The sequence below is a fragment of the Crinia signifera genome, chromosome 5, assembly GCF_055691185.1.
Source record: "Crinia signifera chromosome 5, ASM5569118v1, whole genome shotgun sequence".
NCBI lineage: Eukaryota > Metazoa > Chordata > Amphibia > Anura > Myobatrachidae > Crinia > Crinia signifera.
The window spans coordinates 210,733,830-210,750,404 of NC_139221.1; the positions used below are offsets into that span (position 1 = coordinate 210,733,830).

The following is a 16,575-nucleotide window of genomic DNA, read 5'->3' on the forward strand; positions in this document are numbered from 1 at the left end:
CACCCTACAATCTAATAATGTCACAGGAAAGGTATTTATTCGCTAAACAAACCGTGACAATTGCCATTATTCTGATTGAGTCGGATGGCTCCGAGTGCGGATGGACAGCCGATGGTTGGTGTTTGCGCATGTGCAGAGGCGTATCTGCGCATTTGCGAACGCCTGAACACGATGTGAGGTCCGTGCAGAAAATTATCGTACGGAACTATTCGAGAAGGGGGTGTAGAGGGGCGTGAAGGGCTGTTTGGGCTCATTACCATATGCATACGCCCCGCATTTTATGGGCGTTCCCATGGGGGCGGACAGCTGACATAGCCGGATGTCAGCTGCCCGCCCATATCCCTGCTTTTATACGGAGAAATGTCCAAGTGGTCTGGAGCACTCGGTGCTGTCTGACCACTCGGTCCATCATTCGATGTTCGGCGACCATCGGAGGATGGGGGAGCTTCCCACAGATGGAGGAGGTGTTCACATGAAACATCCACTCGCCGTCCGTTCGGTCTGCGTTTTACCGCATTCGGACGGTGTGAGCGATCCATACGATAGACGGGGCTAAGAACACTGTTCCTGTCCGAAATACGCAGCCGTCCGATTCAACTAGAATAAGGGCCAATGTCACAGCCAGTGTTCTAGGCTTTTCCTTATATTTAGCTGTAGGAAAGGAAAGGATTGTCCCTTGACCTAGCCTGGTATACACATTACACTTTTAGTGTATGTATATGAAATCTCTGGCAAGTATTTGCCTTCCAGTGTGTAGTTAGAAAAAAACATATCTTTCTCTGCAGCTGTTCAGTTGCAGCACAGGACCATTACGTTTAATGTTTGCTGCACAAGCTGTGTCATGCAGTAACCGTCTTTATTCCTTCCAAGGAGCGTCATATGGATGAAGGCATGAATGAAAATAGAGGCGGTGAGAGGGGGGAAGAGGCACCAGCAATTCCACACCCTGGAATTGTGGCATCAGCTTGGTCATTCATAACCACACTCTTCACATCACTAATACCCGAGGGCCCTCCACAAGTTGTTAACTAGATCTCGGACAACAGTAACTGCCATCTGAATGTAAATGCAGGAAAGTTGATGACTTAAAACAATATATTGTGCATTCTCAATCCATTTTAGTTTGGCTTTTGTTATAAATGTGTACGAGTCATTTCCATTGTACATTGTTACTAATTAAGCACAATTTTTTATATTATTTTCTTTATTTTATTTATAATCTGTTCTCTTTATAAAAGAGAGATAAGAAGGTAGATGTCTTCCATCATTTTCATTTTTCCTTTGAATGATCAATATTGTTATAAAGTCATACTTCTATTTTAATTTAAAGAATTTATGGTACTTATGTATTATCTGGGCTCCCATGTTAAATGCACCCCATTTTTTCATACCCCTACTATCCAATTACGCATGGAGTTGATTTTATATAGTGTGGCGAGCGCAGCGAGCCACCGTGCCCGAAGCGTGGCGAGCGCAGCGAGCCCCGCGAGGGGACGCGGCCTCATAAGAAAAACGGGAGCCCAGATATTACATAAGTACCGAATTTATTTATTAAAAGGTGCAGGTAAATAAGCGCACCAAAAGTATCAGAACGTCAGAACTGATGAGTGTAAAATAGGATGTGACACATGGGCGGACAAATAAGTACCACATTTTTACAATAAGAATAGGCAATGGAGGTCTGATTTCCACACTTAGTTGCTATTCCTAAGAATTACATTGTATTACCACAGCTCCTGTAACTATTAATGTGCAGGTAGTTAATGTTACCCCAAAAAAGATAATTCTGTAACACTTCATCTTCGGTACGTGTCATGATCAGTATTAAGAGTAATTTTTATTTTATTGTTTCCACCCCTCCAGTTTCCTTGGCCTTTTCTGCCTCTATTGATTCTGCTTTTTTCCTACAAAGGGGATTATTCAATGTTGGTCGTTATTTCCGATAGTTGGAAATATTGGCCAGGGGCTATTCAATCGTCACTGAAGATCCGGCTTAAAAATCGTATCTGCATTGATGGAACCAGATGCTAAACTGTTGAATTAGTGACAGTTTCTGACCAAAAACATGCAGAGTCGCCGATCCACATCTTTTCTGACTTTTGGAATGTTTCTGGAAGTCGAAGATCGCAAAAAGACATTGAATAGGTTGAATATAAATTTGAAATATTCTTATTGAAAAAAAGATAATATTTCCAACTATCAGAAATATCATTCTGCATTGAATACCACATTAGACATTGTGTACCTAGCCCAACATTGATACCAACGGGACCCAGCATGCGGCAAATGCATACACTTTTGATTGGGTCATACGTGACCTGTTGCATCCTGTATGTTATAATCACTAGCAACATCACCTGCCGGAAATGCTGCAGAAAGATGGAGGATGCCGATAGAGAACCATGGGAGAGTGCATCTAATGGGTATACAGCAGACTACTGTTTCTCAAACTCAGTCCACGGTGCACCGTGATCGCCAACAATCACATGTTAAAAACCGACCAGTGATCTGAAAAACATGAACTGTGTGGGATGCTGAGGATAAAGTTTAAGAACCTTTGTATTAGATAATGTACCTGATATGTTTCTTCTATCTGTGGCATTGGGTGACATACTGTATCATCTAGTGCTGGGGTAGCCAACCCTAGTCCTCGAGAGCTAGTACCAACAGTGCATGTTTTGCAGGTCTCCTCACAGAATCACAAGTGAGCTAATTAGCTCCATCTGTGTATCTTTTAAAATGTGTCAGTGATTAATGAGTGCAGCAGCTAGGTTGTCTGGAAAATGTGAACTGTTGGTAGCTCTCGGGGGCTAGGGTTGGCTACCACTGATCTAGTGTGTACCAAGCTTAAAATCAGTCACTTTGTGATGTCTGACCTTTAGAGCAAGGCCTGGTGAATTAGCTTTTGCCATCTTTAAATAACCAGTAATCCTCCAAACAATTTGGTTTGGGCAAAATATTGAACGTGAAGAAGATTTTTGTTTTATTCAATGTTACGCAATTAAAAAGACCATTGTTTAATGGCTAATGCCAGCTATGGGGTAAATATAATAACCTGCCATGTTGGTTTTGCTTTTTAAATTAATGCTATTTTTTTTTAAATCTAGCAGCTCTGTTTGGAAGCCTATTTCCTTCTCCATCGTATGTGCCCTGCATCTCAACATCATTATATAGTATACATTTAAAGTTAATGTAAAGGATTTTTTCTTTACACAGATTGTTTTGTGTACTAGTCTACTCCAATATCACAGGAAGTATTTCCTAACTGCCACTACAGTAGATAAAATAAGTCATGCTTAATGTTATTCCTTGTCAGTATATGTTATATGGTGGGGGCATCTAAATGGTCCGATATTTGATTTTCCTAGAGTACTGCTGGAACTTATTAGTAACATAATAAAGCTGCAGTACCACAAAATAATTTCTGTAATTTCAGATGAATTCATAATTGGTTCTTATATACAGGTGAAATACAGCATATGGTGGTAAATGTATTAATATCATTATGGGAAATAAGTGTTCTCAGCACATGGATACCAATTCTCCCCATGTATTACTGTGCCGGAGGGTGGTAAAACAATGTGCTGTGGTAAATGATAGCATGCCGATATGCAGGGTCATGCACAAACGGTGTGTAAGGCTGACTGTTCTGACACCTGCAGCTGTCGCTTTTGACATTGTCATTGCCCTATGTCCACAGCAGGGATAGCTATGGCGCGAGGTACAGAGCGGAGGTACAGCGTATCAGCACCAAGCACTGTGTGCTCATTGGGGATCGCCAGAGTGTTTGCTCCCCTGCACCGTCAGACAGGATGTTAATACATCTTGTCTGTGTACCTTCCTGCTTCAGCTCGGTAATAAGGCTAAGCAGGAAGTGCCGCTATAATACATCTTCTCCATGGTTTTTACAAAGCAAATCTGAAGGACATTCATAGTATTCGGTAAAAGATACAAACTAGGTGCTCAGTTGCTATGGCTTTCTGCTAGCCATTCGTATGTGTGAGAATTAGTGCCCTAGTATAACGCAATATTGGATTCATTTAAACAAATTGTGTTTAATGGTACATCAGTATTTTTTGTTTTCTTCAAGATCCAGTTAAATAAAATAAAATGGTTTGTGTAATTTACCTTGGCGATTATTCCTTTGATTTTACTTTTTAGTTTCCTCATTGTCTACATACAGACATCCATTCTGCAGCTTATCCATGTATGTGGACTTACTGACATTATGGTGGCACATTTGCCAATAAGTCGATTTTTAAAGCACTTTGTGTGTGTGTGTGTGTGTGTGTGTGTTGCCTTTTTGTAAGAATTGTTAATGGGGCATAACAGTGGTTCTCAAGATCCTTTACCAAGCCTTGCCATATTGGTGTTACATTGTCACTCAATAAGGAGAAACCATAATGTGGGGGAAATAAATGCATCTCTTTCTACGCAGTACAGTATTTAAAACTACATTTCTCAAACTCTTTTGCTTAAAAAATAAATAAAAAGATTAATACTCTATATTTATTTATCCATTTCCACCTATCTAGCACAAAGTTCCAGTTACTACTGAACTCTTAGACCCCCCCCCCCCCCCGCGCGCGCACGTTGCGTGGCCTTCCTTATTACCCACCAAAGTAATACATTAATATATGGTGTTGTCTACCTTAACCTCCCTGTTGGAGATGTGCAAAATATCCTCTAAAAATGCCAGCATTGCTCACATTTATTATATAAATTCAAATAAAAAATGCTAAAAAAAAAAAAAAAGATTAGATTTCCTAGATAAGGTAAACATTACAGGTTATTGTGATGAATAAAAATGTTTGTGAAAAATTGGCAAGCAAATTCACTTGGCATTCAAAAGGTTAATAAAATAAAACCGTAACTTCCCTACATAACTCTATATGATAGGCACCTGGGCATGTAATATGAGAAACCCTTATAAAGGGTCCCAGAATAAGCAGCGTTATATGTCTGTCATTCTTTGCAAATGTTTTGCATACTGTATGTTGCTATATGCTACAATATCCTGTCATTTTGTACAAACAATTATTTCACTTTTATATAACTTATAGTCAATTATTTCCAGAAGGTCTGCTGTAGGGATAGGCATAAGCTAAAAATGTATTGCATTTGGGAATATTTTATTGGTTTCTATGATATTTAGCCCACATGCTAGAAATTCATTTGAAGAACCAGAATCCAGATTAGGCCACAACAAAGCAATCCTGAAGCTGGGTGCACACTAGATGACATGAAACAGTTTGTGTCGCTCATGATTTCTCTGGAACTCCTGGGCAAATAATATAGTGCTCACACGTGGAGGGATTTTACATAAGATATCATCAGTGCCACATGCAGTAGTGTGCTGTCGTTGGCAATATCCTCAGATTGACCTGCATGTACAGACGACTGAGGATATTACTAGCAACTCACAGAAGCATGCATCGTTACTGATATATTCGCTCATATATTCTGGACAAAAACAAGGAAATAATGTAATGACTGATCGTTATTGTATATATTGTCGTCTAGTGTGGACGCAGCTTTAGAGTTGTATTTTTTTTTTCTTAATGGTCGGAGGGAAAATGACCAGTAACCAATCCGTACATCAAAATAAAATAGCACAATGTATATTATGAGGAACGTGCCATTCCTGTGGAAGGTAATAACTCTCCACTGTTTTGATGTAGGCTAATTAGTACAGTGCTGCATATGACAGAGATGTGGTGAAAGGAGAGGAATGGAGACCAGTGAAAAGCCATAGGATGTGACCCAGAGGGTGGAAAGAGCAAGTTCCTCCATATGCCCAGTGTAGTGATGAGGGGCCCTATAACATGGCTACAGGAAGATGGGATGGAACATAAAGAACATACATCTGTTTTGTTTATATTCTACACAGACTAGCTTGTAAAGTTAAATGTACCTGTAAAGGAAGATGAAGACTTATTTAGCAGTATGCATTCACTGATTACACAGCCATAACAAAGTTGAAATATATATTAAAGGGTATATATTAAAGGGCTCAAATAATACATTATAACAAACTTACTTTGCCATTGATTTTTGTTTTTCACATTTCTTTTTATTATATGCTAGCTTAATGCATTCATTATATGCCTTTCAGGATACTGTCTAACATTAGTCTCCTGCATCCTGTAGTGATCTAAGGGTCTAATTCAGCATGGCTCTCAGAGAAATTGCAGGGGACTGCGAGCAGAAAGCCGCTGCCCAGACAGAAAGATGCCCTTTGCAAAATCACAAATGCATCACAAATAGTGATATTTTTGCAAATACAAACCAGCAAAACTTTTTTTTTTACATCTGTGTCCGTCTAAGGCTTCCACTAATCTGCTAAGGGATCAGGCTGGAGGTGGTAATCGCTGATGTCAGAGACCCACCCGGAAAATGCCTGGGTATGATCGTTTTCTCAAACACACCCAGAAAACATTAAACCCCTAAACGCCAGCTTCCTGTCAATCAAACGGCGTCTACTCTGCGACATCTAGGCGTAACAATATTTTTTTGCTACTTGGGTCCGCGCATTCTCAGTCTTTAATAAGAAAAGGCTTCATTTACAAATTCTCTTATTAGTGATCCATGCTGAAATAAGCCATTAGATCATTACAGGATGCAGATTAGTGTATGAGAAGCAGTGCATTAGTATAGGAACAATGTACGTTTTGGACACGTTGCAGTGGTGTCGTTAAATCCTCTTATGGCAATTGGCAGTTCCTCTTTGTTTTACAGTACATTTTCTGAAGGAATAGAAATGTTCCCTTATTTGCATATTGTAAAAAATGAATACAATAAAAAATGGTCAATACACTTTATTTGGAAATATCCGTATCTGCAACGGTATAATTCTTTAATATTTATTACGTAATATTATTGCTTTGTTTTTGCTTTACAATTTAACATTTCTACTGTATATAAATACCCACAAACTAGTTGAAGATGGATAAAAACATGGCAAAAATACACAACTATTCTGTGTATTTTCTACAAAACACATGGCTTTTAAATGCAATGTTTTGGAGACTCTGACATGTAAATCTCTGTGTAATATGTCACATTAATGTACAGAACTGGACTTGTTCAGCTGAGGTGACTTTTCTAGTGTGAGAGATTGAAATATAAAGGAGAATTTAATGTCTCAGAAGTGTTTTTTTTTTTTTTAAGAACACTTAAGTATGTGTAAAACTATTGCATACGTATCTTATGCACACAGTATGTTTTATGTAAATGGAAATCATGTAAGAAATATCTGTAATTATGTTTTATAATGAAAATAAATCTGTTCTCCAAACTTTGCAAAGTTGCTTCTGTATGTTGTCTGTTATTGGTAGATGAAAGCAGTTACCCATATCAGTAGTTCCAAGCACAATAAATAACACCTGTTTTGGAAAGGTGTCACCTATGGAAGTGTTGGGAACGTGGCCACATTTTTCAGATATTATTATTATTATTATTATTATTATTATTTTATTTATAAGTTCCGGTGGAAGGGCAGCTTGTTTGACTGCAGATATCGCCATTATCTGGAAATAGATTTCTTAGCCTGCAATAGTATAAAAATCTAGAGTCCCATCTTTCAGGAGGTGCTGGGAACTTGGGGATCAGAGATCAGGAGCCAAAGCAAATCCATTGACAAAAATATAAAACTGTACACCAGACGTTTGGTGCTGGAGCAGGGACCGGCTGCTGGAAGGCTGATATCTCTGGTTCTGGGCAAGTCAGAGAGAACCTGAGAAATATGACTGGGAAATGCAATTAACAGGTCAGATGTGGATGGCTTTTTTGAAGTTGGATATCTCCAGTTCTCCAGGGCCAATTTTCTAAATGCTGGTATCCCTGGAAAAAGGGGATCATCAGCTATCAGCATAGGGCCCTTATACACCTGGGGCCCATGTGCAAGTGCCCATTAAGCCCATACGAAAAGACAGCCCTGTGCCCTATAATTAATAACCTAACCCCTGATTCAATCCAGTAAACTAAACTTAATACTCTAACCCAGTGGTTCCCAAATTTTATTTTGAGGCACGGCACCTTATAGTATCAAAATATTTGCCTTGGCACCCCTAGGACAAAAGTTTATTATTGAGAAATGTATATTAAAAAAAATACTAAATTGTAAATCCTTATTCTGTGTACACACGGTACAATCCAGCATGAGAGTTTGAGTATATAGTCAAAATCGCATGCAGATCGTATGCAAATCGCACAGGTTTTTTACCTTGCGATCCTGATGCGCGCTCCTGTGACAGCACAAATTAAAACCCAGATAGACAGGGAAGCAATGACTATATAGTGCAAATAGAATGTAGATAGCATGAATTGTATGCAACAAGTACAGAGTTAGCAAAGATTGTATAGCAGTTGAATCTTAAGGTGCGTACCCACGGTACGATTCATGTTTCGTACGATATCGTATGCGATGTCACGGGAACGCACTATAGGCTAAAAACCATCAGATTTGGACTAAAAATAATGTACGATCTGCAAACGATATGGTATACGATCTGACGTCACAGCTACTTGGCTAGATCCTGGACGATCACAGTGTTTGCATAATGGGCAGGGATTTCAAAAAAATAACAAACCCCTCATTGGCAGGCTGTAGAAGTGGGTGTTTGCAGGGTTATATAAAGGCACAGCAGCCATTTTAAAATTATTGCATTTGTGCAGAGTGTCTAGTTTGTATTTCCTCATCAGGTTATTGCAGCTAGTGTGCTAATCAACCTTTTCCAAGGTCAATAATGGATACTTTCCATTGCAATATGCTGGCAGCATATGCAGGAGCTGCTGTGATAGCAGAAAGGGAGAGCTGTAATGATGAGAGAGGAAAAGGCCCCAATAGGGCAAGGCGATCCTGCTGGACCAAGCATTGGCTTTTACAGAGGGAAACTCTCTCTCATATGCCACTACTTGTCCAGATTCGTGAAAACAACCCAGTAGACTACCGTAACTACCTGCGGATGGATGACAGTACATTCCAGGAACTGCTGGGACTGGTGAGGCCCTATATCCAAAGACAGGATACCACCATGCGGAGGGCAATACCTGCAGAGGACAGGCTGATCGTCACTCTGCGTTTCCTGGCAACACTTAGATCCCTAGCGGATCTGAAGTTTGGGTCCTTGATTTCACCTCAGGCTTTGGGCCGTATAATTCCTGAAACCTGCAGGGCCCTATATGCTGTCCTCAAGCCACAATACTTGAAGGTAAGGACAATTTAAAAGTCACATTAGTTGTAAATATGTATTCACAGCATCCTCCGTAGAGTATATATGCTAATGCACATGGTCCCATTGTGTTCCCACTTAATTGCTTTATTTGAAGTGTCCTTTGTTCTCTATGTGTGCTCCCCGCATGCTCTGAAAGCAGCAGCAGACATATACCTAGTGAAATGAGCACACACCAAATACATTGTTTAATGTTGTAAAATCTGAATTAAACCAGACACCGCTTAAGATTGCTGACCACCCCAGCGGCAAGGCTTACGGAGACGAGGAGGGGGAGAGTTGGGGTGGGGTGGCCCGTAACTGTGTGGTGGCTTTTTTATGGGGCAGGAGAAATCTGGCCAGGTTGGTTTGTTGTAACCCAGTAAAACACAACAAGCATGGGCTTAATACAGGCCTGGCCAACCGCTGCCTCTCAAGATGTTGTGCAAGTACAAATCACATCATGCCTTGCCACAGTTCAGCAATAAAGAAAGGTAGTGTTTAAACTGTGGCAAGGCATGGTCGCATTTCTAGTTTGGCAACATCTGTCCATCCGTAATATATATCATACATGGTTTGCAAAGTATAATTATGTGTAGAAGTGTGTACTGCCAATCAATTGTCCTCCTTGGGAAGGCTCAATTGTGAGCATCAACAATGAAATATGCTATAAAGTGATGTAAATATAAACCTCAAATGAAAATCATTTTTCTTCAACCTTTTTTTCTAGTTTCCTACTACCCGTGAGGAATGGCAGGGTATTGCGGCCGATTTTGAGACCAGATGGAACTTTCCAAACTGCGGAGGGGCCATCGATGGGAAGCATGTCCGCATTACACAGCCACCCAAATCTGGTTCCTTGTACTATAACTATAAAGGGTTTTTTAGTGTAGTACTGCTGGCGATAGTGGACGCCAATTATGAATTTGTTTATGTGGATGTGGGTAAAAATGGCAGGGCATCAGATGGAGGTTCACTGAAAGACACTCTTTTTTACCAGCACCTTGCCACAAAGCGCCTCAACCTCCCTTCTAGTGATGATTGCCAAAATGGACTAAATTTTGTTTTCCTAGCTGACGAGGCATTCGCACTCCATGAGCACATCATGCGTCCCTATCCTCAGAGAGTGCTTAATCAGGAGCGTCGTATTTTTAATTACAGGCTTTGCAGGGCGCGACGCACTGTGGAAAATGCCTTCGGCATAATGAGCAACAAGTTCAGGATTTTCCACAGTGCAATCAATATGCGCATCGACAAAATCCAATGGATAGTGCTTGCATGTTGTGCGCTGCATAATTTTTTGAGGCGCAAATCAAGACACGAATTACCTGTAGTGTCAGAACCGGAACCAGCACAGCAGTCTCAGGACATCGATGGGTGGACCTCCCTTAATGCAAACCCACTGGCACATGGGTCATCACAGCGTGCAAAGCAGGTCAGAGACCAATACCTGGCCTACTTCAATGGAGAGGGTGCATTGGACTGGCAGCTTCAAGCAATTGCCTGATACTGAACCTGCTATTTGTACATATTTGTTTAAGATACGTTACTTTGACTGCAATGTCCAAAAGATTTGCATGTGTTGTATTTTTGGAACAAATGCTATGTTTCAAGTATTAAATAAGTTTATTGTATGTTACCCAAATGTATATTGTTTTTATTGAAAACCCAACTGTGATAGCTGAATGGTAGTGTACACAGATTGTGACGTACTTATCAATACCTTTGGGGAAAGCAGTAATTTATGAGAACAACAAAGTTTTGCAGTAAACAATATTTATTGCCCTTTCCACAAAAAATTGCAACCAGGCAATGTAGATTTTTTCTTTACAAAATAAAATGTGGTCATTTCCACAAAAAATTACAACCAGGCAATGTAGATTTTTTCTTTACCAAAAAAAATGAGGTATGATTTGTTTGCGGATCATAAAAACTATACTTCAAAGTAATGTGTTACAAAAACTTTCCATCAAGCCACATATCACTACTTCCTAACGGCTCAGCATTAACTTCTAGATATCAGGAACAGAGATATCTTAACTACCCAAAGGGACTGCATATATTATAACATTTACAACTTGAACAGATCAGGCTCACAAAGAAGAGTGGCCTGTGCACCCACCCATACAGAGGGGGTACCACTCGGGCCGGGAGTGGAAGTTTGATATTGGGGCTGTGATGAGGTAGCACTTGGGCTACAATACAAGGGTGGGCTTGTATGTTCAGTAAAACTTTGTGGTGGGTATGATGTGCGAGATGGGTATTGGTTAGGGGGAGGACGTTGGCCTTGCTGCGTTGTATATGATGCAGATGATGCAAGGTGAATATCACGCCTTAATTCGCCACTGCGACCCCGTATCATCAGATCATATACAATCCTCTTGAAATGGATGCGCTGGTCTGGTACCATTGCCTCCAATTCCTGTGCAACATGTGTACCAAAAGCATTGAATTCATTGGGTAACTTATGCAGAACCTCCTCTGCACTTTGGAGAAACCGCTCGGCACGGTTTGGTGCTGAACTTGAGGAAGCTCTAGACTTGATTGTGGTGAGGGTCCTCTTGGGTCTTGACGGAGGTGTGCTTTCCACCACCACAGCAGTCTGCTCGGCTTCGGTTTGTTGGGTGTTGGGTGGCTCTGTCTCCGCATCCGAAAGAGTGACCTTAAATGTGTACAAAAATAAACTGTCAATAACAAATTACATGAAGCTAAATAACACAGTAAATAATATTATGTATACACTCACCACGTTGCTATTATCTGTTTCCTCCTCTGGCAATAGCCCTGGAGAGACTTCCATCATAGAACACTGTGACTGACTTAGGGGGTCTTGATCCTGTAGGAAATGGAGCTGATCATAGTACCATAAAGATGGTTTTTCAATCTCCTCTACCCCGGCTCCAGAGCGTTTGGAATCCTCATATTTCTTGCGTTCTTTTAAGTATACTGTACGGAAATTTTGAATCTTCTTTTTCACAAACTTTATGTCGGCAGAAGCATTTATGCCTTTGACGTATGTCAGCATTTCCTGCAGTGCCTTGTTGCGTTTCTCCTTATTAGCATAATTTTTGTCCTTGACCCGCCACAGACACTCATTCGACTCATACATGTCCAGAAATCCTGTCCAAAATTCCTGGTTTGGGGTTGCCATTTCTTAAAAAAAAAAAAAAAAAAAAAATTTAATATCAACACAACACTGACATCACATATACTGCAATAAAGCACTTTCTTCACGCAGCTCTCCATCCCCTGTGATAATGCAGCCTCACCCTCCATCCCCTGTGATAATGCAGCCTCCCCCTCCATCCCCTGTGATAATGCAGCGTCACCCTCCATCCCCTTCATGCAGCCAGGTCTCCCATCCCCAACCAAGCACCATTTTCATGCAGGCACCCCCACCTACCCCTTGATGTATGCAGGCGACCCCTCCCAACCAAGCACCATTTTCATGCAGGCACCCCCACCTACCCCTTGATGTATGCAGGCGACCCCTCCCAACCAAGCACCATTTTCATGCAGGCACCCCCACCTACCCCTTGATGTATGCAGGCGACCCCTCCCAACCAAGCACCATTTTCATGCAGGCACCCCCACCTACCCCTTGATGTATGCAGGCGACCCCTCCCAACCAAGCACCATTTTCATGCAGGCACCCCCACCTACCCCTTGATGTATGCAGGCGACCCCTCCCAACCAAGCACCATTTTCATGCAGGCACCCCCACCTACCCCTTGATGTATGCAGGCGACCCCTCCCAACCAAGCACCATTTTCATGCAGGCACCCCCACCTACCCCTTGATGTATGCAGGCGACCCCTCCCAAACGAGCACCATTTTCTTGCACGCACCCACACCGCAGCTGAAACACCCATGACAAAATGTACTTGCTTTTTGTGCCTGTCTCCAGCTCCTCGTGCCTCCTCTGGGTGTGTGCGTGCGTCGTGCTTTTTTTCCCTTGCTCCAGCTCCTCGGGCCTCCTCTGGGTGCGTGTGCGCCGCGGAATGGCTGATGGGGAGTGTCTGGGCAGTGTCCAGGAAGTGGCCAGGGCGTGCCGCTGATGACGCGCATTGTTTGCTAGAAAGCATACGATACAGTGTGCCGTACGATATGCACTGTATCTTATGCTTTCTAGCCAAAATTCAGTTGCATGTTCACCCGACCAGCTCCCTCCCAGACGACCGGCGGGAGCGCGCATCGTACGTCGGATAGTGCGTACACACGGTAAGATATAGTGCACTATCTAGCATGCTATTCGAAACCAGCTAGATAGTGTGCTAGATTTTGCACTATATCTTACCGTGGGTACGCACCTTTAATGCTGTGTACACACGGTACAATCCAGCATGAGATTTTGACTATATAGTCAAAATCACATGCAGATCGCACAGGTTTTTTTACCTTGCAATCCCGATGCGTGCTCCCGTGACAGCACATATCGAAACCCAGATAGACAGGGCAGCAATGACTATATAGTGCAGATTGTATGTAAATAGTACAGAGATAGCAAAGATTGTTTAGCACTCGAATCTTAAGTCGAATAGCAAGGGAATCTCACCCTGTGTACACACCATAAAATAGTGTGTACACACAGGGCGGTATGGCTTCCGATGTTGGCGATATAGTGAACATCAGAAGCCATATCGCATGCAGATCGCATGCTTTTTTAGGGCTTGCGAGCCCGATGCGCTGCCGATGCGTGCTCCCGTGAGAGCGCAAATCGGCAGTGAAATAGAGAGGGCAGCCAAGTATATATAGTGCAGATCTGCACTATATAGTTAAATTGTCCCTCTGCATGCGATCTGATCGTATCGTATCGGGACTCGCATCTAACGGCATATCCTGCCGTGTGTACACCCCTTAAGACGAATAGCAAGGGAATCTCACCGTGTGTACACACCATTAGATTCACTTATGTGGTGAGGTATGAGATTGGCAGCCACTTTTTCTGGATATGCCTATTAAATTGACCATAAATAATTTGAATAGGTCCTGGACCTGCAATCCAAGGCAGCCTGGGTTTCATGGCACACAGAGCCTTATTCGAGTTCACTCTTTCTGACAAAATCCTTCTTAGATGGACAAAACCATGTGCACTGCAGGGGGGCAGATGTAACATGTGCAGATCGAAATAGAATTGGTGATTTTTTGGTGATTCTTTGCAGGGTAAATACTGGCTGCTTTATTTTAACACTGCAATATAGATCTCACTTTGAAGTAAAACCCCACCCAAATCTAATTAGATCTGCACAAGTTACATCTGCCCCCCCCTGCAGTGCACATGGTTTTGTCCATCTAATGCAGCCCACACACGCATCGATTTTAGAATGCGTTTTGTACTTTTAAAGTACAAAACGCATCGTGCGTACAATTATCGGGGTGTATTAGTGCGGCGTGTGCGACGCGATGCTGTGCTATGCGCGTTCCCGGGGGCCGATTTTAGATGTCCAAAAAAGTATGTGCAGCAGGTACTTTTTTGGACATTATCGCATAGCATCGGGCTCAGCATTATACAGGCATACGAGCCGATGCTATACGACGTTTTTTTTTTTTTTTTTTGGGAAATAATTACATACAAATTGTTATCAACAACTTTATTGCAGGTTTAAAACATGTGAACTCGAACAAAATAAAGGTCAGAAAAAGCCAGTGAAAAAATGTGCTTAAATCGCACAGCATCGCATCGCAGACAGCAAAATAACCATCACATCGGGTCATGCTTAATTCTGGCAGTAAAATTGTAAAGAACCATTGTACAGCCAAAAACGCATAGCACTGAAATCGGTGCGTGTGTGGGCACCATAAGAAGGATTTTGTCTGAAAGAGTGAACTCGAATAAGGCCCACAGTTTGGGAACCACTGCTCTAACCCTAATACCCTAACACAAAAGGGCAGTCGAGTTGTTTTCAGTGCAGTGCCACACAAGTAGCGGTACTTGTGTATTATCATAGTGCCCACTCTTGCTGCGTACGCTAATGTAGTGGCATCTCATCACATTATGTTACAGTAGCATGCGATGCGATATCTTGTTTAATTAATTCTCATTTTTCTCATTGTTAATGTTCTTATTATTAATTGACTGCTATCATTGTAATTTTTTTTGCTGATTATTGTCATTATTGTTTTTAATATTCTCTTCATCATTCATTATTCACTAAATTATACCAGTTATTCGTTAACACATGTGGTCATTACTGTGTCAGATGTATGATATTAAAGGTGTGAATGTGTCCAGAAAATGCCCCCATTATCCACGCCACCCCGAAGCATGGCGAGCGGCGGCGTAACGCATCCTCCGACCTTTGCATATCCCCACTATCCACGTCGGCATGGAGTTGATTTTACTCGCCACGCTTCGGGCTCAGTGGCTCGCTGCGCTTGCCACACTGTATAAAATCAACTCCACGCCTACGTGGATAGTGGGGGTATGAAAAATCAACTCCACGCCGACGTGGATAGTGGGGGTATGAAAAATCAACTCCACGCCGACGTGGATAGTGGGGGTATGAAAGGGTCGGAGGACGCGATCCGTCTCCGCTCGCCACGCTTCGGGGTGGCGTGGATACTGGGGGTGACGCAAAATAATGCCCTCCAGATGTTGTGGAACTACATGTTTCAGCATGCCCTGACAGGAAAAAATGTGGCAATGCATGTTGGAACATGTAGTTTCACAACATCTGGAGGGCCACAGGTTGAAGACCCATGCCATAGGTGATCTCATAGTAAGCACCCATCACATCTCATCACATGGGTGCTTGTACAAAACAATATCGCATTGCATTTGTATAAGCACTCCTGTGCACTTAATATGGACATTGCACAGTACTATACACGGTACACGATGCGATGCGATTTTCCTACGCAGAATAGCCCACTAAGCTATTTGCTTAGTGGGCGCCATGATAATACACCAGTACCCAAAAAGCTGGTATTGTGGGGTAGATGTATGAAGCAATGATAAGGGAGGAGAAGTGATAAAGTGTCTGGTACTGTATCACCGGCCAATCAGCTCCTGACTGCCCCTTTTTAAACCCAGCCTGTAACTTAACAGTCAGGAGCTGATTGGCTGGTGATACAGTACCAGGCACTTACTTACTTGGGTTGTGATGCAATTGATGTCACTGGTCAGATGTCAAGAGAGCCTAGCTGTCAGTTGGTTCATATTTTCTGGAAAATTCCATTGGTTTTATGTACAGCACCAAAATGATGGATTACATGTCCATGAAAAGTGAGTAAAAAAGTATCTATCTATCTATCTATCTATCTATCTATCTATCTATCTATCTATCTATCTATCTATCTCAGGGGTCCTCAAACTATTTTGCTCTGGGACCCCATTAGACAATAAAAATATGGTACCCCAGCA

General features: G+C 41.9%; 3 protein-coding genes across 3 annotated transcripts in view; 1 reads left to right on the forward strand and 2 right to left on the reverse strand.

The window, feature by feature from the left end:
* The window catches only part of HERPUD2 (HERPUD family member 2), a 52,374-nt gene extending 45,065 nt beyond the window's left edge, over positions 1-7,309 (forward strand). The window contains exon 9 of the mRNA XM_083188496.1: positions 871-7,309. Within this exon, the coding sequence (XP_083044622.1) occupies positions 871-1,032 (162 nt within the window). The 3' untranslated portion in view covers positions 1,033-7,309. The remainder of the gene's footprint in view (positions 1-870) is intronic.
* Positions 1-16,575, reverse strand: part of SEPTIN7 (septin 7) — a 358,518-nt gene that overhangs the window by 285,112 nt on the left and 56,831 nt on the right. The window lies entirely within an intron of this gene.
* On the reverse strand, positions 11,187-12,612 carry LOC146079637 (uncharacterized). The gene is made up of 2 exons (XM_083186327.1): positions 11,959-12,612; positions 11,187-11,874 (listed from the first exon to the last, which is right to left on the reverse strand). Exons 1-2 carry the CDS (start codon positions 12,361-12,363, stop codon positions 11,284-11,286), a joined length of 996 nt encoding a protein of 331 aa, XP_083042453.1. The 5' UTR covers positions 12,364-12,612; the 3' UTR covers positions 11,187-11,283.

Coding starts and splice junctions, on each gene's coding strand:
- LOC146079637 (XM_083186327.1), bottom strand. CDS start 12,363: ATGGCAACCCCAAACCAGGAATTTTGGACAGGATTTCTGGACATGTAT. Junction 11,875..11,958: donor AAACAGATAATAGCAACGTG/GTGAGTGTATAC, acceptor TACACATTTAAG/GTCACTCTTTCGGATGCGGA.